This window comes from Phoca vitulina, unplaced genomic scaffold (assembly GCF_004348235.1).
Source record: "Phoca vitulina isolate PV1807 unplaced genomic scaffold, GSC_HSeal_1.0 scaffold2, whole genome shotgun sequence".
Classification (NCBI taxonomy): domain Eukaryota; kingdom Metazoa; phylum Chordata; class Mammalia; order Carnivora; family Phocidae; genus Phoca; species Phoca vitulina.
In genome coordinates this window covers 19,899,173-19,921,942 of record NW_022589705.1, presented here as the reverse complement: position 1 = coordinate 19,921,942, position 22,770 = coordinate 19,899,173, and the positions used below count along the sequence as shown (strand labels likewise).

The window sequence follows — 22,770 nt, the reverse complement described above, 5'->3', positions numbered from 1 at the left end:
ATATCACTATTATTATTCTTGAACATACTAAGCTCCTTCTTGCCACAAGACTTTTTTTTTTTAAAGCTACGGTTTCCCTCTATCTTAGCGTGTTTCTCCCCTTTCCATACCCATACCGTCCATAGCTTAATTTTTTTTTTTTTTTTTACCCTCCAGGCCCCAGCTTAAAAATCACTGCCTAACTGTTTTAGCTAAAGTAATTTCTCTCCTCTCTCTCTATTTGTACCTGTCTCAGCTCCACATTGGTTTCCCACATAGCACTTATCACCACTTGTCAGTATCTTATTGATTTATTTACTTATTTATTGTCTGGCTCACTCAAGGATGGGTAATCTATGAGGTGGGGGAAGTGTGTAAATATTGTAGGACCTCAGACAATCTTTATTAAAAGAATACGTGAATAACTGATTGATCACAGCACTTCAATTTTCCCAAGAAAAATTCAGTATTCAGTTCACCTGGAAGTCTGCTCATTTTTTTTTTCCTGTGCTTTTGAGTCAAATTGTGAAACCAATTTTGATGGGAGGCAGTCAGTGTGTTTACTGATTTCTTTTCAAATTTGAGAAAGGTTTGCATTCAAGAGAAACGTGTTGCCACGTAAGTGACAATTTCTTAATACTTGTGGGAGTAGTAGCCTCGTAAGACTCTGATGTGCAAGCTCCTCGTGGTATCACAGCAAACACTCTGCAGCCCAAAGTCAAAATATGGAACGTTCAATTATTGTATGTGAACATATTCCTGATTCAATCACACAAATAATATGGTTTGTGTAAATGACACTATAGATGCCCATATGTTCTAATTTTTTAGAAAGAGATGGTTCTAGGGTGTTACCTCTACCAAATTTCATTGACTTAGACACTATCAGATGCAATAAATAGAGACTATTATGCCCTGTGTAATATATAAAATGTATACAGCATTGTTTTGCTGTGACAAAAATCAATGACACTCACACTGGTTGAATTTTTACCACTGACTGACGTTCATCCACAGTGGCCATGATGGCGGAGTCAAGTGGTGGATGTAAAGTTGTCTAATCCAGCCCCTTAGCAGGCAAATGGGGAGAGGAACTGATTCCAAGAGAAGGTTGTGTGGGCAGTCACATACCTCAAAATCAATCTTCTCCATTTACCAGCACAAAAAAATATCTGTAACAATAAACATAAAATAATGATTTGGGGAAAATGCATCTTGCTTCATGTAAACTTTTTATCAAAATACACACTATCTCACTATATATAAGACTATATATATTTCCTTATGTATCATCACATTCTTTGAATTTATGAAGAGGAACAGTTTTATTCTAAATAATCTTCCTAGTTTTAATTTTTCCTCTGATGTATACAGAGGTATGCATTTCTGGGGTAATATGAGGAACATTATTTCAATTCTACTTTCTCTTTTCCAGCTTTCAGAATGTCTAAGTCTCCTCGGGCGTGATTTCCCTGACTTAAGTTTCACTGGATAACTAAGAGCCATTCCTTCCTTGATTATCCTTGGTCCACAGTAAATATCTTTCTTTTTCTTTCCCTTTCTTCTCTTCCACCTTTTCCTTTTATCTTCCAAAAACCCATTATTATTTTCTCTAAACAACAATTCTCAGTTTCTTTTGTAGTTACACAACTGTTGTGAATATTAATGGTATCCTTCAAGGGGTATTATTTATAGCAGGAAATATGGGTCTTTGATCAGTGTTTTTTCTTAAATAAAAACCTCATGCACTGTGGGTAGATTGTGTTTCTCTTATGTTGGGCATTTCGTTGCTCATTTCCATCTTTCCTTGTATTACAGAGTTGGAGGCCATTGGAGACTTTTAAGTTGTTCTTTTTAAAAAGCCTTTTTCCCCTTTATTATGTGATCTCTCTAATGCTGGCCCTGTGTATGGTGATGTCTGTCCTGGTTGGAAATCCTTTCGCTACACTCCCTAAAGGCAGCAAGTGATTCAGGGGGGAGTGTGTAATTTGTTTTGTACCGTGGAATTCCTGCCATGCCTATATGTATTTAGACCACAGGCAAACCAATAAAGTTGTCATAGAAACAAAGCATTTCATGAATAAATCAATCCATAACAAACTTGTAAACTTCAAACAACCCACTGTGCCTTAACAACACATCCGTTACATACACAAAATAATCATGTTTGTAATGAGCAATGCACAATATTATTCTTTCCCATACATTTGGTCCTGTTTGCCATCTTATAAATATTCCTTAATGTATTTTTATGCAGCCTGTGGATTCCTACTGAGCTGGAATGAAATAAGTAACTCTAGCTGGGCATGATTATACTGGAAAAGCAGACTTTTAAAAATGTAGCTCATGATGAACCCCAGTTCAAACAGTATGCTCGGAATACCTACTCAGATGACCAGAGGGGACTGAAACCATGGCTAAGTGAAGTTTCCTCATTTTGATCAACTCCCAATATTCTTTTTCACTTTCCCATTTCCCTGTTTGGCTCTTAATACCTGTTCTGCATACAGTGTCTTCAGAGAATGTGGTTGGCTGGCGGGGGCAGGAAGGTTAGGGATAAGGAAGCTATTTGAAAAATGACACTGAGTATTTTAAAAAGGACGAATGGTTTCTGCCAGAAACTATCATGACTGGATTGGAGAAAGGGAGCACTTTGAGGAGGAAAAGAGAATATTATTGTGTAAAACTTAAATTCCTTGGCAGATGATAAAAGGACAAGAAAAAGGCACACATAGAGAAGGAGGTCCGTGTGATACAAGTCCTCTGGGGCTTGCTTTGGCTTCCTGAACACGACAACTTTTCTTATTTTCATTCTGACTGAAATTCTCTCTGTGGCTACATTTAGGTCCTGCTTCATAGAAATGGTACACTAGATCGCCTTGTAGAGGTATCTTCTACTCCCATGAGTTCAGTTAAGGCCTTTGACCATGACTTCATTGTGACTTCTCAGCCTAATTAGACACCTCCCAAATGCCTGTAATCACAGGAGCCTTCTATCCATATTTTAGCGTGTGGATGTGAATTTTATTTTCCAATAATTGACTCCACTTTACTATGTTAAGTCTCTCTTTTTGCTCCCTCATGACATCTGAGAAGGTTCCATAACTTTTCAGCCAGTGACAGTTATTAAAATTTAGCCTAATCTATTTATAACCTTAATCCCATATTTCATTCAAAAGTCTCTCCTCCACTATCTAAGTGAGGAGGGTGGCTTTAGTCAACCTTCTTACTTTCCCTCTCTTACTCCAAGGGTTTACGTAAACCTCTGGGACATCCCTGTCCCTAAGGTCTACTCAGTTTAAGCAAGAGGATGGACAGGGCAGGCTGAGATTTTCTTATGCTACTAGGCAGGCTCTTGCTCATTCTGGTCTCTGTGCTTCTCGTGACCTCTACTACCAGCTGTTAGTCTTGCATAGGTGGTGTGCATGGTGTCCTTGGGTCCTCAAAGCCCATCAGCCACTGATGACACCCTCATAAATGGGATGCAGGGGTTTTACTGGGTGAAATAGTGTCACCCCAAAATTTGTGTGCATTTGAACCTATGAAGATGATCTTATTTGGAAATAGGGTCTTTGTAGATATAACCAAGTTAAATGAAGTCATGCTGGATTCAGGTGGGCCCTAACCCAATGACTGGTAACTGTGTAAGACAAGGGAAATTTGGACACAAAGACATAGGAGAGGAGATGCCCTGTGAAGATGGAGGCAGAGACAGGAGTGATTCGTCTACAAGGCTAAGACCACTGAGGATTTCTGACCACCACCAGAAGCTAGGAAAAGGCAAAGAACAATTCTCCCCTAGAGTCTTCAGAGGGGAGCATGTCCTGCCAACACATTGATTTCGTACTTCTAGCCTCAAAAACTGTGAGAGAATAAATTTCTATTATGTTAAGCCCCCAAGTTTGTTGTACTTTGTTACAGTAGGCTTGGGACACAGATAGTGGGCTCCATACCTCAGACTCCCTTTTTGGATAGAAAAAAAGAAGCCAGGGCCTCTCAGCATCCTTACACACCTCCAGATCAGTGTTCCAAACTGAAGTCATTCTCTTTCCCTAAATCTGTTCTTCCGTGTGTATATCTAGCTCAGGGCTGGTGTTCCCCACCTCTGTGACTCCAGCCTCACCCTTGAAAGTCATCAGTTCTACACTTCCCTCTCCCTTACATCATTCCCTCCCCACACTGTTAATTCTTCATTTCCTTCAGAGTGAAATCCAGTTTCTTGAGGTTTTTATGCCTTCGTGGTTTGCCGTGTGACTAGCTCCGTCGGCTTCACCGGCAAGCATATCTGTACCTGATACTTTGCTTCTTGTGTTAGACTGCCTGTAGCCCCTCACCCGTGCCAGCTAAGGGGTGCGCTCTCTGCTCCTTCTCTGGGCCCCAACAGCACCCCGTATAAGGTAATCACACTGATGTTTTCTGCTCTGTCTCGCTAAACATTAAGGTCATCAGGGCAGGTGCTTGGCCTTATTTACATTGAGGTCATCAGGGCAGGTGCTTGGCCTTATTTACATTGAGGTCATCAGGGCAGGTACTTGGCATTATTTATTTATCTCTGTTCCCCTTAAGAAAAAAGGGAAAGGGCGCCTGGGTGGCTCAGTTGGTTAAGCGACTGCCTTCGGCTCAGGTCATGATCCTGGAGTCCCGGGATCGAGTCCCGCATCGGGCTCCCTGCTCGGCAGGGAGTCTGCTTCTCCCTCTGACCCTCCCCCCTCTCATGTGCTCTCTGTCTCTCATTCTCTCTCTCTCAAATAAATAAATAAAATCTTTAAAAAAAAGAAAAAAGGGAAAGCCTGTTTGGAGAAATGAAAGGAAGAAATGCGCGATGTGAGTAGAGGTAGAGCCAAGGGAGAAAGCTCAAGAAAAAGGGGTTAAAACTAAAGAAAGAGTAGCCTATTATGATGGGTTACTTCAACCCCCCTGGAATGTCAGTTTTCCACAAACAGTAAAGGGATTCATAAGAGGTATGTAATAAATACATGATAAATGGCAGAACAAATGATAACATACACAGATGGCTTACTATGTATCAGACCTACGCTAAGCACTTAACCTGCATCTCTTCCTTAATCTACGTGACAGCCTCATGAGAAATATGTTTCCTTCTTACTAATGAAGCAAATGGGGCTCTGAGACATTAAGTAAATTTTCCAAGGTCACACACTTAGTAAGTGGAAATGGGATTTGAATCCAGGTGTGTCTGAATCGGAAGATTATGATTTTAATGACTAAGATGTGTTGTCCTGTTGTGTTACACAGGTTCTGATCATTATGGAATATTCTTCTACAACTGAGAAAGTGCAGCTGCTGAATGCGGTTTTCCCCTTATTGGCACAGCATCGATCTAGAGTCGGTAAGGAATATCTTCATTAAGGCATATTCTGCCCAAGTTTCATACCTCAGCAATTTATTTAATCTTTACATCATGGAGAAATGTGGTAAACATTTTTAGGAGATTAAGGAGAAACTTTTAAACATTTATGATGTGTATTTCCTTAAATGTAAAACAGAATTGTTATTGAGAGTCGCTGTATTACATGAAATAATGGAAAAGACTAATTTCCTTGTCTTTTCTCCACTTTCTCTGGAAATAAAAAGATCAAGGAATTTTAACTATGGTTTGCATATAGTACCTGATAATTTATAAAAATGCCTTCATATCTACTTAATCTCATGGGAATAGAAAATTCATATTAAGATATATTTCATGTAAGATCTACTATTAGGAGTAATGCATCTGACCAGCATATGTGGAGGGCTGAAAAGATACAGCTTCTGAGGGGTCCTCACCATTAGGCTGGGCCAGATATCCCAGGGCAGTAAGTGCCAATTCAGTTCTGAGCAGATACCGTGCTCTTGGCACCCCCAGCCTCCCAGTGATCACTCAACAACCAGCTGTGGACCACTGAGGACATCAGGGTCAACCCCAATCCCCAGGGAAGCCTCATGAGATGAGGATAGTATAAAAAGACTTGCTCTGGCTTACAGTTGTCTCGGATTTTGGTTTCAAAGAATCTAACTTAGACTTTAGACTCTTAAAGTTCTCTGGGTCAAAAGCAAAATCCAAATCAGATTCTTAACCTGAAGTACATATATGCATTTTTTTCTCAGTAGAATAGCCATAGGATTCAACACATTTTCAAAGTGGTTTATGAACCAACAATGGTTATGGAATATTTTACCTTAGGACTATTCTGAGGATTCTTATCAATTTCTGACTCCAAAAGAGTCTGTCCCCGTAATAAGCCCCTCCCCAGAAGCACTATGAAGTGCAGTTAACTCTGAAAAACTTTTTGAAGCATTTTTAGGCTTTGTACAATTGCCCTTATTTTACTACTCAGGATTCATTTTTGGATGATAATTGTGGCTTTTGACTCCTGAATGAGGCTGTAGGTTTTGAGCAGTGCAAAGTAGATATTTTTATGTTATGGAAATTCAGGCTGCATTGAGGGTCTATTCATCGAGGCTCTCCTTGAAATCGCCATATAGCCACCTTTCCCACTTGAATTTCTATAAACACTAAGTTAGAAACAAAATTTACCCACTGAAGAGGGGAGTAAATCTTTATTCAATTATTCATCTGCTTTAGGAGGGAATGGTCCATCTAACATATCTAAGACATAATTTTAGTTCAGTCTTTGTAGCCTGAGACATCCAAGTTCACATTTTGTATTCTTTACATACTAGTTATTTGAATTGAGAGGTAATGATAGTGGAGATAATAGTATCTCATTCTCAGAATTACAGTGACAATTAAATAACTATTTGGTAAGACTGAGTGCATGATTGGTTGCAAGCATTGTACTAAGTGCTTTACAGAAAATATCTTAAACTAATCCTCAAAATAACCCATGTTAAAGGTGAGGTAATTAAAGCTCAGGTGAGTTATAGTTCCAGGCCCCAAACACAGTCAGTGACAGAGCTATAATACACATCGCCCAGAGCATGACCTCGCAGACAGCACATGCTTACTGCATATTCGCTCTTCATCCTCTCATCAGTTTGGGAGAAATAGAAGCCTTGTGGAACAAAGTTTGACTTTCTTTTCACCTCTCCTGGCTCCACCCATCCAGCCCCTAAGCTGCTCCTTGGGGCCTCACTCCATGGTTTCCCCTCTTTTCAGCTCTCTATCAGAAAGGCGGATAACTTACTGAAAGGCATCTGCAGACATTATCTGGTAATTAGGCTCATTAATTTTATAGGAAATTCTTTAATTTTCTGTGGGGCCATGTTCTTGAAATGCATTATCTCCCTTTTATGACTTTGCTTGCCTCGGTGTCAGTAGAGATTAAAGGTAACATGCCCTGCTGGGAACAAACACAATTTTCCAGCAGCTGCATTTTGTTTTCCTTAATAATTAACAATTGCTGCTGACTAACCCTTGCAACATAAAATGCCCACCTTATCGCAAAGGAGTGGGCATTGGTTTGAGGAACTCACAAGGGATATCAGAACAAGAAGTGTGATTAAAGCATTAAAGATTTAGAAGTTGACATTAGGATGAAAGGTGGAATTACAGTAAATATAACGCTGTTTAACATTAAATAGAATGTGTTGTACTTGAAACAGTTGTTCATTTCAACATTAATTATTAAGGGAACCTGACAACTCATTTTTAATTCACAACTAAAGACACAATTTCTTAAGATATAAATACAACAAAGGAGCTCAGAGGGTTGGTGCTTCTTTATCATTAATGATTCCATGTTTTTTTCCTTGATACAATCTATAAACAAATTAGAATGGAATATGCCTAAATTGTATAAACCAGGCATAATTTGTGGCGAGCTGATATTATGCCACTGGACAGAGAGATTAAGAAGTAAGTTAGGTTATACTGGAAATTGTTTCACGTATTCCTCATTATTTCTATTTGTGGATTTTCTTGGAGATACACAATTTAAAGGGCATTTGAGGCAAACTTTGTACTTTATGTTTTAAATCAATTTTCGTCTGGGGGCAGGGAAAGCAGATTCATCCTTTGCTTTTTAATGAGAGACAAAGAACAGATAATAGTGCGATCAAATATACATTGTGAAATTGATAACTATTCAAATTGGATTTTAAATTTAATGTCCATTAGAATCTGCATGCTGTTTGGTGAGTAAAACTTTGGAGGAAGTTCTTGATGGCCAAATGACGTTGTACAAATGTACTTGCAAGAGAGAGGAAAGGTGGCCCAGTGAAGGAATTTATGGTTGGGGAATTCACAAGGGCAATTTCAGTTACTCTTTCTGGTAAAATACAATAAAAGTCAATAGTGCCACTGAGTGATTATGATTTATTTTTCACTTTAAAGAGTGTCTTTGGATTGGTATTAGAGTGTTCAATTTAGCAGGGCTTGGATACCTTTATTGCATAACTGGAAGTTGTAAAATATTTAGGATCGTCATTAAGAGTCTTCGAATTTTATCTATTTCAAAATAAACTGAAGTATGAAAAGGACGAGCAGTAAGTTACTGACAAGCATGTACTTTCCTTAGAGTATGTTTCTTTACATTCCTCTTGTTTGGGTTTCTTTCTCATATTATAGTTGCTCTGTCTGTGCTGAGAAGGAAATATCTCTGATGTGTGGTAGCTCTCAGTATATTTAACATATCCTCACACACTGTGTCTGGGAGCTTGGGCTAAGTTATTCTTCAGTAACGAAAGACCTCAGAATGTGGAGGCTCACGTTAATGAAGGTGTATTTCATAGTTATGTTACATCTTTGCTGAGGGTTGGCTCTTCACTCTGGGACTTGGGCTGAAGGAATATCTTCAATCTGAGATGTTGTTAGTGTCATGGCAGAGGGAAAAAGAAAGAGTGCAGAATCACTTGATGGTTCTTAAAGCTTCTACTTGAAAGTGTCATGTGTCACTTCAGCTTAAATTTTATTGGTCAAAGGAAGTCACAAAGTCAATTCTGATGTTACTGGTATAGAGAGGAATAATCTGTGGAAAAGGCAACCGCTCTCGGAAACAGTAATGAAATTTGCCTACTCCCCACATACACATATCCTGAAGTTTTTCTATGGTTATATAATTTGAGATTGAGATATGTGAATGAAAGTTTTTTGAGGGGATTTAGGCTGAGGGCTTGCACCCCATCCTCCCTCTGCTAATCTTAAAAGGAGAATTATCATTGCTGATTTTTATAGTAGAAAAGAACTCAATAAAAATGACTTTTTATTTAGAAAAATCAAGCCTCGATCAGTGTGCTGGGGTTGTTGAGAAAACAAAATTCTGTCAATTGACCCTGCCCCTCAGGAATGTGGATCAGAAAAATTAGATAGGTCCTATCAATTGTAGCATGTGTTTATACTACCATCCTGAAATGCACATCTAGAATTAAGCATACCCTATGGCTATTAGGTTGGCTGTATTTCTCAGTGTGAAAGTAAGATGAAATAGTTACTGCAAAATATAAGGTCATTACCCTATATGGATAAAGGGGTAACTGCCCCTGAAATGAGTTATAAAAACCTCATTTTACAAAATAGGAAAATAAAGCATATTTATGATGACAGAGAAGAATTTTTAGAATATCTCTTGAATCGTGTTGTAGAGTTTGCAAAGTGCTTTTACAAAAATCATCATTTGAATTATGCAGGGTATATATTATTAGTCTCATTTTCTGTGTAAGAGTATTTGGGTTCAGTGAGGTTAAGTAACTTGCCTAAGGAAATGACAGACCCGCCTGGGATTCAAACTCAGACTTTTTGCTCCAAGTCTAATATTCTCTCTACCAACATAAACAGCCTCCCAATACATAGTGCCATGTCCTACTCACTCTCGTTGTGGGAGGGAACAAGATGAGGACCAAATTGGAAAATACATTACAATGGAAAAGAACATGGACTTGAGTGGAATCCTGGTTGTGGTACTTCAGCTGATGTTACATTTTTAGACAGGTCACTTCAGCTTTCTGTGCCTCAGGTTTTTTCACCTGCAAAATCAGGGAGTTGGATTATATTTTTTCTCAAGGTCTTGTCTTAATAGTACTATTTTATAAATTTAAAAACTTACAGTGTCTTGTCATTCACACTGACCCTCAGGACCAAGATACCTACCAGATTAAGTAAGGAAATGCATTTTCCCTGGCGCACTATGTAAAACCGCCCTGATGTTGTAGTGATCAGCTTTGTTCTTGCTGTTAGTACAGGTAGCTTAACTTAAGCTAGGGAGGCAAAAAAAAAAAAAAAAAAAAAAAAAAGATTCATTGAGTCACGTAACTGAGAGTCCAAGGTAACACAAGCTTCAGGTAGGACCAAAAGCAGAAATTCAGAAAATGTCAGCCCTTGTTCTGCTCTCTTGCATGTGCTCATTCTTTCTCTCATGCTTCGTGTTCTTCTCTCCTTTCCTCTCATCCCTATTTGTCTCTGAACAGCTTTAGTTTTCCTTGTGGTTAGCTGTCTTTTTTTAATCTGTTGATACACGGGAGATGTGGTTACTGGTAGCTCCTAGAGACGTAATTTTCCAGCTTCTAGAACATAACATGAAAGACCTCTTCTCCAGTCCAAATTGAAAGAGCTTTGGGACAGACTCTGATTGGCTTAGCTTGGACTACCTGCCCTCTACTAGACTAATTACTGGCAAGGTGAATGTAAATCCTGATTTGCCAGGCCTGTGTCACTTGCTCAGCCCATAGCCATGTATTTGGTAGGCCCTGTAGAATCACACAGGGATGAGGAGTTTCCCAAAGAAATTGGGTGCTGATATCAGAAGAATGGGGAAGGGGCTATTGTGCGAAAAGCACAATAAATACTCACTGCACATAGTAAACATACATCTGAGTTGTCTCACTTGAAACAGATTCCCAAATGAATGGAAGAGAACTTGATAATGAAGCAGAAAATATTAAGCTTCAAGATATGAGAGTATAAACATTATCATGGATGATACCCAGGTCATACTGCCCAATCCCTCCAATACACTAAAGAGCATACAGATAATCTATTTTGACAGTATTCTTAATTTTAGGAATTGATCACAGCACACCCATACTTCCTATAGGATTCCATAAGAAATAACGCATATATAATTTTACTCATAAGTCTGTTTCCCAAAGCCTGTTTTATGGACTTCTAATCTTGGAGTTGTGAGAGAAAGGTTCTATGACTAAATTCTGTTGAGAAATGCTCCTTATTATGTCCATCCCTGGAGAAGGACAGGCCTTATAATCTGTCTTAGCACATTTAAGGGCATAATAAAGAGACTTTGTTTAAACCAGCATTCCCCAAACACATTTGATTGCAGGACACCCCAACCACACACACAACAAAGAAAGGATGAAAGAAAGGTAAGAAACAGAACACTTAATGATATCCTGCGGAAGTTCCTTGGGTGGAATTTTGGAAAATAGTGACCTAAATCAATATCGAAGGTGCATATATTTGTCTTATATCCCCTGTTGGGACAGAAATTCTTCTAGTACTTCCCTGTTGTTTAGAGTTAATACTTCTTTCAAATTTCATGAGAAGCAAACTAGCTTTAAGTTACTTCTGCGTGACAAATATGTTAGAATTTACCAAATCCATAAACTCTTTGATATCATAAATACAGATCCTGGGATTTAGAGGCAAACAGAACTTCAACATTGTCACAAACTTATTGCAAAGAAATTATTTATGTGCAAGGGAATGTGTGGGGCATTCAAAATCTAGAGGTGAACAAGACAGATACAATGTCCTTTGGACTGTGTAAATACTAGCATGTCCTTTCATCTCTGAGCTTCACTTCCCCCACATGTAAAATTGTAATAATATTACGCACCTCTCAGAGCTGTTTTGGAAATTACATGAAAGAGTGGTTGTCAAACTGAACTTAACAACTATTAAAAATGTTTAATTTCTTTCTGAGCATTATTGAGCATCTATTGAATGCAAGAGACTACGCTAGGTGCTAGAAGCAGGGGAATTAACAACAAAAAAGAAAAGTGATAGCCTTGAGTAGAAAAATGCTTACAAAAATCTCAGGAAAGAATATAACTATTTACAAAAAGATAAACAACAAAAGGCAGCAAGTAGCAAGGACCAAATGAGGGTCCCAGACATTAAATACTACAGAAGCTCAGAAGTGGGAGAAACCTGTTCAGGGGTGTGAGTTCACACAAGACTGTATGGAGTCTCTGCACCCTTGAAGGAAGCAAAGAGGAGGGTGAAGAACGAATAAGGAGAGGAAAATGGCATAAACAAAGCTATGGAAATGAGAACAGCCAGGTTTTCAAGGAACAGTGAATAGATGAATATGATTGTAGTGGATGAATTTGGGCAGCACAGGTAGAGTATAAAGCTGAGTGTATAGATTGTCCTGAGAATGAAACACTTTGAATGCCAAACTGAAGCATCTATGTGCATAAAAGACACTAAAGATTTGTAAGGCAGGAAAGTGGCATAACAAAGCTAATTTTTCCAGTCAAGTAATATGGCAGTTGTGTGCAAGGACTTAGTTAGGCTTGGAAGGAAAATTTTAACATTTAAAGCTTTCTGGCTGATATACTACTTCTTTTTTTTTTTTTTCATTGAAGCGTGGTTTATAATTAAAAGCAAGTAGAAACTAAATGTCCCACAATGGAGAATTGGTTAAATAAATGGAATATACAATGGAATATAGCACAGCCACAAAAAATGATGCTTTAGAAGAATATAACAGAAAAATGGTCACTGTACTGAAAGCAAGTTACAAGACCACAATATACAATGTGATCTCATTTTTGACATAAAAACATATGACTATATAATCAGAGAAAAAGAGGTAATACCACATAGCTTCTCTTTGGGTGGTAGTGTTATGGATGGTCTCTGTTTTCTTATTTTTGCATATCTACATTTTCTAAATCCTCTACAGTAAGTTATATTACTTTTATAGTGAGGACAAAATCTATTATAGTTTTATAAAAGCTGACCTAGAAAAAACCCTGCGGATTTCTAGACTGTGTGGAGTGTGGGAAGCAGAAAAGGAAGTGGCAAAGGAAATAAAGAATTCATGTAGAATCAGGATTACACACCAGCCCGGCAAGAAGGGGCTAAAACTGGAGCACCTGCCAAAAGTGGAGCTGTCTGAACTCTCAGAATAGGCCTTTGGGTTTGGTGATATGAGTCATTATTAGCTGCTCTTGAGAAGTGTTGTGGAGACAAGCAGGAGAGAGTGTAGTCATTCCGTTGCTTAAGATGTCTCATGACTGACCGTACAGCCAGCCCCTGAGCATGCCCGTTTTGGACCGGGACACGGCCTCCCCAAGCTCCTTCTGCACTGGGCAGCCATTTTCTGGCTCCTGCCCTTGCAGTAGATCGCCATCTAGACTGTTACAACCATTGCAAACTCCCTCAGCGCGGCAGGTGCCTCCAGAGATTGTTAAATGCAGACTCCTGGGCCCAGTCTCAAACCATCTGAATAAGAGTATCTGGGGAGTGTGCTTTTGAAAAAGCCTCCAGGTAAATAAAACATTAAAAAAAAAAAAAAAATTAGGGCGCTTGGGTGGCTCAGATGGTTAAGCATCTGCCTTCGGCTCAGGTCATGATCCCAGGGTCCTGGGATCGAGTCCTGCATCGGGCTCCCTGCTAGGCGGGGAGCCTGCTTCTCCCTCTGCCTCTGCCTCTCTCTCTCTCTGACTCTCATGAATAAATAAATAGAACACTTGAAAAAGCCTCCAGGGTGATTCTTACGCACAGGCAAGTGGCAGAACCTCTGCGTTAGGGTATGTGCTAAACGCCATGGATCTGGACACAGAATCGGAGAGGACTGAACCTGGGAGTTTCTGTAAATAGCACAACTGGGTGTTTTAGTCACGAATCAGTAAGTCCAGGATGTGGAGAAAATATCCTTTGGAATCCAGCAGACACCATGGCATGTGTCCTGGGAGCCTTTTGGGGCTGGGCAGCAGTACACAACCAGAAGGTAAGAAAGGGCTTGGCTCCTGGGAGTGACAATCTTTTGGAAGAAGCTTGCAGTCACGTTTCCCAATTGGCCTGAGCTCAGAGCTAGTGCAGCTCCCCTACTCACAGGACCCCAAGTGGCAAGGACAAAGAAATCAATGCACTGAGGCTCTCTACCTGTGAAGCTAAAAGCTGTTATAAAGTGGTCAGGATTAGATCAGCCAAAACGAGGAGCCTCTTGAAGAGAGGCTAATCAGGATTCAGAGACCAAAGGTTCTTATCGAATCAAGAGAGGAGACCTCAGGGGGCACCCATCCATCCCATTATAAAACATGTATAAATAAATTGTGCTGGATTGTATTATGGTTTCCAGTGATTTGCTATCCGTCTCGTAAAAGCTTTATATTCTCCACCCACCCACTGACATTAGGCTTGCCCACGTGACTTACTTTGGCCAATCACATCGAAGTGGAATTGACGTAAGCCACTTGCTCACAGCGATGTTAAGATCTGCCATCTGGTTCTGCCATCTCTCCTCTCTTTTCTTCCTGGCAAATATACTTCTAAAAGCATTCTGGGGAATGCATATCTTCCAGAAAATCTGGTTATCCCTAGTCCTTCTGCATTGTCCACATACGGTGCTAAAAAGGTGCTAGTCTGCTCTGCTCTTGTCATTTACAGCAGTAACTCCCCTCACCTGAGAAGTGGGTGGACACCAACTGGTTTCCCTTTCTGCCTTCTGCACCAAAGCTAAGGATCTTTGCTCTGACATTCCCCGACTCCTCTCTTCCTCCCTCTGATAGAAGCAGGTGCACATTCTTCAATACAAGGGACAAGAGACATACTACTTGGAATGTCAGAGAGAAGTCTTCAGTTTACTGAATGAAGTAATCTACCCTTTAAGATATTGCTCATTTTGAAGCACAGACCTCCAAATACTGCTCCAGGGATCTAATTCTTAAAGTAAGGGATGACAAGGATCAAGTTCTCTCTTCACCTCCTATTACCTCTCCGGGTAGAGGAGATTTTCATTGCATTGCCAAGAGTCAGAAGTAGTGTGAGACTCCCAGGTAGCCAGACATCATCTGTGGCAGTGAAACTTTCACTAAGCTTACAAGGTTGCAATGAGGAAAATAATTAAATTTAAAATAAAAAAGACATCTACTAGCCTTCTTTTACAAATTCCAGAGATGGCTAAGAGCCTTGCAAAAAACACCCCATTGCATTCTAGGCCAGTCCCAGGAGTGTCCTGATGATGGCTATTTTTGAACTAGTGGTGCATGCAAGGAAAAATCTGCTTTGAATGTAGATGAGTAAACAACTCAGTACATAGAAATTTGAATTACTAAAGAAACAATTTCTACATATTTCACCTTTCCTCCCATATTCTCACCCAAAGCCACATGGTTAAGAAAACAATCTGAATCTGAATACAGATAAGCTAACTACTCTAAACATACCAAAAAGAAAGAAGAAATGTAAGAAAAAGATTCTTTAACTAGAAAGTCTTTCTCCAAATTAGGAAATTTTGTAAGATGTGATGCCTTTTTTTTTTTTTTTCTATTTTGCTTTTTGGTTTATTTTTGTTTGTTTTCACTATGTACCGTAAGCACCCTGTTTAGAAGAAAACTATTAAATAGTAGCGCCAGATAACAACTCAGCCTCCCTTTTTGATGTAATTTGTAGCAGCTAGCCCGTCAAATAAAGGAAAGCAAATGAATTTGTCTTCCCACTGGTCTTTGGAGCCAGACTGTTAAGGGGAGGCCCTGGTCCCTCTTTAAGAGATCTGATCTATTCAGAGGGAGACCATGGGACCACTTTCTCACATCTAATGGAAAGTGTAGTATAGGGGAAAGACACAGGTTTTGTACCTAGATACTTATAAATTTAAATTAAATCCTGGCTCTGATTCTCATTAGCTATGTGAGCCTAGAAAAATTAATTTCCCTGGACCTGTTTGACCATGTGCAAAAATGTGACTGATGTGTAGTTATGAAGGTTAAAGATTATGTATATCACACGTAGGTCAGATCTTGACCCATTAGATGCCGAACAAATTGTACTTATTTCTTTTTTTGGATTATTTTTGTTTTTGTCAACTAAGAGCATCTATTTGTCCAGCCATCTATCCCTCCATCCATCCAGAAAATCAGAGAGACATGTAATACTAAAGCTGAATCTTTATCTCGTTGCATGTCTCCTAATTACTGTTTCCTATATGTGGATCATTGAAATTAAGCACATTATTTTTTTTTTCTGAAATAAAAATACGGTATAAGCTTTTTAAAGACCTTCACTTAAATGGACTGGGTTTTCGAGGCATGCTTATAAATAATAGAAAAAAAAACCATACACACATACATTCTAGGTAAAAATGTGTTTACCATTGAATTTGTCAAACTTGAAATTCCTATTAAGTTTCTTTCTTGTACTGCTGCACTAACAATATTTCAGATAAGATCATTTGTCTCCACAATATGTCCTTATTAAATTTAATTGACAACTGAGAAAAAAAAATGTGGGTTACCAATATGAGGGAATTAACACTTAAGCAGATAAGAATCAAATAAAACAAACCCCCCCCCAAAATTCCCAAAAAACCCACAGTCAAAACAAGATTATTAAAATACAGAATGTACTTTGGTATTTATTTTGACCAGCATTGTTTGGGTTTAATTATTTATGATAATAGTATACTTACAAATGTACTGTAGGCTATTTTGTAGAGTAATGAAGTTTTAGTAATATGAGCAGGCAATGCATTACTCTGCTCGCAAATCTTTTCTGAGAAGCTAGATGTAATATCTAATTTTTTAAATTGATAATTACATTTGAGACTTAGTAAGGTTTGAGTGCACACTAGTTTGCCATATTCATATCTCAGTATACTGTATTTATTTTATGCTACCATATTTGTGCATGTGAGTTATGTATAACTAAACAGAATGAAATCTATCTCGAAGTGTATATACTCTTGTGATAAAAGGCCTCACTAGTCCACAAATTCATGCTGGTCTGTGTTTCCTGCTACCTAGTAGTGTAGTTTATTATTTCTGTGATCATTCTGTATCCTGGGGAGGAGGCGGAGAAAGTGGACAGACTATCGTTACTCTTTTTCCCAGGCTCCCTTAGTATCTTGTCACACTTGGATAAAGTGCTGGGTATCTTCGGGTATGCATTAAGTAATGTCTGTAATATCTTTAGGGAAACAAAACTTCATTTTGACAAAGTAATAATTTCTAAACATTACATTATCATTAGAGAATGTTTACTGATGTTACTGTTACCTCATATTCCATTGATTCCGCAGGAACAAAATGTATGTTAAGGCTTCATAGTTTTTGCTGCTTCTGTGGAGTTCTCGCTTCACATGCCATTTCTGCACATCCCCATTCCCATCCGCACCAAGCCATCAATGTGGACTCCAGTTCTGAGATCTTTTGGGTTTCTGTCAAGTTTAATATTCACCGTTCTCTAGATGTGATAGAAGGGACATGAAGCATTTTCCAGAAATGTGTACACCAAAGGAATAATGGGAAACAGGTGAGCAGAAGCCATATTGCTGACCTTTATGCACCACTGGGAGATAATACCATAAAGAAAAAATAAATAAATAAGCTAGGGAGTTTTAGTGTGTAACTTTATTGAGGAATTCCATGATTTACTGTTCAATATAGCAAGGCTTATTGTGAAACTTAGCTGCAGAACTCCCTGATTTACTGTGAAGCACAGTGGGGCTTGTCATATAACTATTACATGAGAGTCTTGGCAAAGACAGGGTTAGGGTTTTGCAGAGCCCATTAAGAATGACTGACATGCTTTTCTCAAATGGACCAAAGCAGACTCTTGACTAGCAAACACAATTGTTATTCTCAGCATCTGAAATTCCAGTATTTTAACTTTATTCAGCACAGATGTTAAGGGTAACTTCTGTGCCTACTTTATCTTTCTCTCATCATTTTATATCTAAGCTTCTGTTTTATAGTAAATAGCTATATGAAGTTTTATGATTCTGATATCCATTTTGCAGAATTTAAACTCTTTTTAAGAGGGACATTATAGCTAAAGAAGCAGCACATTAAAACACATAAAGCATGGGACATTTCCATCTCATGTCAGTCCCAGGTGTAAGTCCTTCAAAGTCTCCCCTTGCCATCAGGATGAGATCAAAGCCCCATAGCCATGGTCACAGAGTCCCTGCAAGTTAAGTCCTTGTCTCCTTCTTGTCTTGGGAAGACCACTAAGTGGAAATGTGAATATTCTCCAAACAAGGACTACATCCCCAAATATTATCATGTACTGATTTTCGCCACTCAAGAGAAGCTAGAATTAAACAGGGACAAATGAAAATGTCTTAAGAGATTTATGCTAAAAGACACTATGTCCCTTCTAAAGAGTTACCCATGACTTGATTATAAATTTCTGAGGTTAGAGACTGTGTCTTATTCTTTGAATCTTCAATATTACCACTGTGTATGGCACCTAGTGGGTACTCAATAACTTCGATTACGAATACGAGTATCAATAAAGCTGAACTACTTGGGATTTTTCTAATTCATTGTAATTGTTTATGCTTCCATTTCTTTGCTGACTCCATTGTCTTTGCCTTTACTTTATGTTTCCTCCTCCATCAAATGGCTGACTCCTCTCCTAGTTCTAGGACTAGGATTGGAATAATTCATTTTTGTCCCTCCTCTTTTTGGTCCCAAAGGATCCAGTGTAGATGTTTATCTCTCGTCAAACTAAATGCCAATCACATTTACATGCCTAACACCCCTTTACACTCTTTTGACTGAAAAATCATATTACCTAATTCAATTTCTTTCACAAATTGGATAGTCAATAGTTGGGTTTTTTGTTTGTTTGTTTGGGTTTTTTGGTTTTTTGTTTTGTTTTGTTTTGTTTCAGATAGTCAGTATTTTCTTTTTAATTGGATGGGTGAATGAAGTTAATGAATTATGGTCAATGGACCCATCTGTTGTGACAATGAATGACAAAAATACTAGAAGTCTTTCAAGGAAATCTTACTTTTAATCAACAGGTAGAAAGAATTATTAGGTCAAGAACAGGATTTAAAAATGGGGAGTAAATGAAATAATGAAAAACTTGAGGATAATGATGTCTCAGAGGCAGCATACCATGGTGGATAAAAGCTGGGATTTGGGAGCAAGACTGTCTGGGCCCAAATCCTGATTTCTTATGAGTGTGAGATCTTAGAAAGATTACTAAACCCCTTTGTGCCTCAGTTTCTTCATCTGCAAAATACAGATCATGCCTTCTTGTGGACTTATTATGAAGATTATATTAAATAGATATAAAGTATTAAGAAAAAGGCCTAATATAAAAAAACATTGTGTAAGTACTAGTTAGAAGAAGAAGAAGAAGAAGAAGAAGAAGAAATACTCTTCCCAAGAGAAAAGTACCTAACACATAGAAAGCATTATGTAAGTACGAGCTATAATACTATTATTATTACATACTTTTCCCAGTCTCTTTTTAAAATTTTATTTAAAATAGCATGAGTATCCTTGTTTGTGATTTAATGCCCACAGCATTTTCCACATGGGTATTTCTGTCTTAAAGTTTCACTAATTGGAGATATAGAGGAAAGTAGAAAAATATGTAATATTTAGGAAGGAAAAATGGAATTTGGTAAAATGAATAGTTAATAGGATTTTTTAAGATTAAAGTTTTTAGACTGGAATCCTCTAAATTTTATATATTTTTTTATTTTTTTAAGGATTTTATTTATTTATTTGAGGGAGAGAGAGAGAGAGCATGGGCAGGGTGAGTGACAGAGGGAGAGGGAGAAGCAGACTCCTTGCTGAGCAGGGAGCCCGACACGGGGCTTGATCCCAGGACCCTGGGATCATGACCTGAGCCGAAGGCAGACACTTAACTGACTGAGCCACCCAGGCACCCCTGGAATCCTCTAAATTTTATAGATGGTGATTTTATTCTTGTATCTCTGCCTGGCAAATCTGTTCTCTTTTTGCTCTCTTCTTCATCCAGATTATGGCATCATAGAAAATGAGTGTCCTAGAGCATCCAGCTTGTGGAAATTTGCCATTTTTGTGGTGGTAAGCTAGTGCTGGGAAATTCCCTGTTAGTAGAAATAAAAATGGATCAATAGTAAGTCCATTGAAAGTCATAATTTGTCAGAACTCTGAATTCCTTAAATAAAATGAAGTCCAAGAAATTATGTAACTATAATTAATTGTATGTATTCTAACATTTACAGGTTTGCCAAAATAATGCATATAATTCATTTACTTTTCTTAACTGCAGTTGTCCTGAGTACTTTTCTTAAGAATGGGCCTATCATCAGAATGTTGGGAACCTTTGGTTATTCTGAGTCCACTTTTCCAGATCGGCAGAATCAGACACCTATTTTGTCATTCCCCCCAGTTTGCTGGCATTGGTGTCCTTCCTTGCTGAGCTCTGGCTCTCTTCCTTCACCCACTCAGTCCTTGGGTGATTTTATCCAGTCTCATGGAGGTAAAGACCTGCTAGAACTTGGAAATCCCCAAATTTAATCTCCAGTTGCTCCCCCCTGAACTTCAGATTTGTATAACGAGTTTGTTAGACTACATCCCCCTTTGATGATTAATAAGCACCTCAACGTGTTCAAAATAGATCTTTTTCTATCACCCCTCAAACCTGGTTGAAACAGCTTTTCTCTTCCCTCAATGGCAACACTGTCTTTCAGTTGCTTAGATCAAAAATCATTAGACTCTTTGATTTACTTCATGCCCACATCTGAATGCTCAGAAAATCGTTCTGGCTCTATGAAAACATACCAAGGACCCAACCACGTCTCACCACCGCTTGTGCTGGCACCCTGATCGAAACTACCATCATTGCCTACCTGGATTATTTTAATACTCCCCCAACTGGTCTACAGGCTTCTACCTTGTCTTGCTTACATCTGTTTTCAGCTCTACCCCCGGAGTGATTCTCTTAAGACGTAAAGCAGAACATGCCACTCTTTTGCTCAAAACCTTCACATGAACTTTTACTCTGGAGTCAAAGCCAAAGTCCTTATCTAGGTATAAGACCTTATGGTGTACTCTCTCGCTTCATGAATTTATCTCCTAGAACCCTCCTTTTTATTTACTCCACTCTAGCCACACAAGACCTCTGTGCTCCTTGTACATACCAGCTGCACTTGCGCTGTTATCCTGATGGCACATGGCTGTCTTCCTAATCAGGTCTATTCAAATAGCACCTTTTCAGTAGCCCTTCCTGACTATCCTACAAAAATCACTTCCCACATTTCCTATCCCTTTTCTCCACTTCATTTTTTCTTCCTGGTACTTATCTCTTTTAATTCTACTATAGAATTTACTATAGATTTTCCTTAGTTTCTGCTTATACCTTACTAAGATGCAAGCTTCATGCGGTATGCAATTTTTGTCTATTTTATTCATTACTGTATCTCCAATACCTAGAAGAGTGTCTAGTCACATTATAAGCTTACAATAAATAAACCTTTGGTGGAATCAGCCAAGAAAAATAAATCAAACCATAGCATAACATCATAGATTTAATTGCATATTTATTATATTTTATTTATGGTTATTTACTTATTTATATTTATGTTAATATTTAAATAATATCGTAGATAGCCAGCTATCCACCAGAATCTGTGATTTCCTGTTCATGCTATAGAATCTATGTTATAGACTGTACACTATGAAGTTATTACTGCGATGCAGCCGCCCAACCAGGGACCGTAAGTCCCAGCCCCTCTTATATCCAGGTATGGTCAAGTGCTGAGTTCTTATCAATGGAATTTATATGAGTCACTTCTAGTCAGGGATTTTAAGAGGTAGGTAATGCCTTCTCATTCCTTTTCCTCTTTTTTCCTCCTTCCCACATAGAAACACTGCATAGAGTGACAAATACAGTTTTACAATAGTGTTAGGATATTTTCAGTTTCAGTTCATTATTATTTATGTACTTGGGGATGTCTGTGTATAGTGTGAGGAGGTTTTAGTTTGAAGTTTAGGGGCATTTTTCTTTTTCTTGAAGGGACTATAGGAAAGAAATAAGCAAAGAAGATAAATTTTAGGACCCAATGAGGAGATAACGGGAGTTATAGAATATGAAACAGCACCTCTTTCCTGGTTATGAATTTTTACTCATCTCATGTCTGTCTTGAAGAAATACAAAAAAAAAAAAAAAAAAAAGGAGATAGATAACAAGTGTATGATCTGAAAAGAGGTGTCCGTGTGTTAGGTAACCATTGCTGAGAGATAAAACCAAGAAAACCAATTAGATCTCTAAGCTTTAGAGAAAAAGGTCTTGTCCAAAGATTTAATATTTCTAACTTTAGCCCCTAGTGCCTTCCCTTTCTTATTGATCTCTGATAGTCTCGGCCTCACTTTCTTTAGCAGTCACCCTAGCAACCCTATATCCCAGCAGATCTAAGAATTCTCTTTATGTTTTACACATAACTTAGTTGGGGAAAACAAGGCAGCTGGGATTTCTAACATGAAGAGATTTTCTTTCATAAGGGCTAGTTCCACTCTTTAGAACAAAGATATTGGACTCAGGATGGAGGTCAATAAAAATTGTAACCTACTTGTAAAAATCGCTTTTCCTCTTTGGGGTTTCCAAACATCTTGCTGTACTTCCCGGTATTATGAAGGACCCTGAAAACAAGGTTTCTGCCATCTTTATCAGATTGTGTCCATTGCATATGCCATATTTGTCAAGGTTGTTATTGACTTTGAGGTTCAATAAACGAAGGAAGAGAAAAGCAGGAGTTGGGGTTGGGCAAAGGGAGGTAGGATTTCATTGAAGTCTGTAAGTCATTTTTAGTAATTTTAAAGTAATATCCAGGAGACTTCAAGCGGAAATTAATCAGGCAGTTGAAATACTCTGGGTAATATTATATTTTGCAATAATAAACAACAGAATGAAATGAAATATTA

The 22,770-nt window shown here is 38.3% G+C and overlaps 1 protein-coding gene and 1 long non-coding RNA gene across 2 annotated transcripts in view; one reads left to right on the top strand and one right to left on the bottom strand.

The window, feature by feature from the left end:
• Positions 1-22,770, top strand: part of SNX7 (sorting nexin 7) — a 675,036-nt gene that overhangs the window by 270,220 nt on the left and 382,046 nt on the right. The window contains exon 3 of the mRNA XM_032422992.1: positions 5,236-5,329. Coding sequence (XP_032278883.1) covers positions 5,288-5,329 — 42 coding nt within the window. The 5' untranslated portion in view covers positions 5,236-5,287. The remainder of the gene's footprint in view (positions 1-5,235; positions 5,330-22,770) is intronic.
• Positions 10,026-17,842, bottom strand: LOC116643942. Its single transcript, XR_004301668.1, has 2 exons — positions 17,119-17,842; positions 10,026-10,134 (listed from the first exon to the last, which is right to left on the bottom strand). It is a non-coding gene; the product is annotated as an uncharacterized LOC116643942 (long non-coding RNA).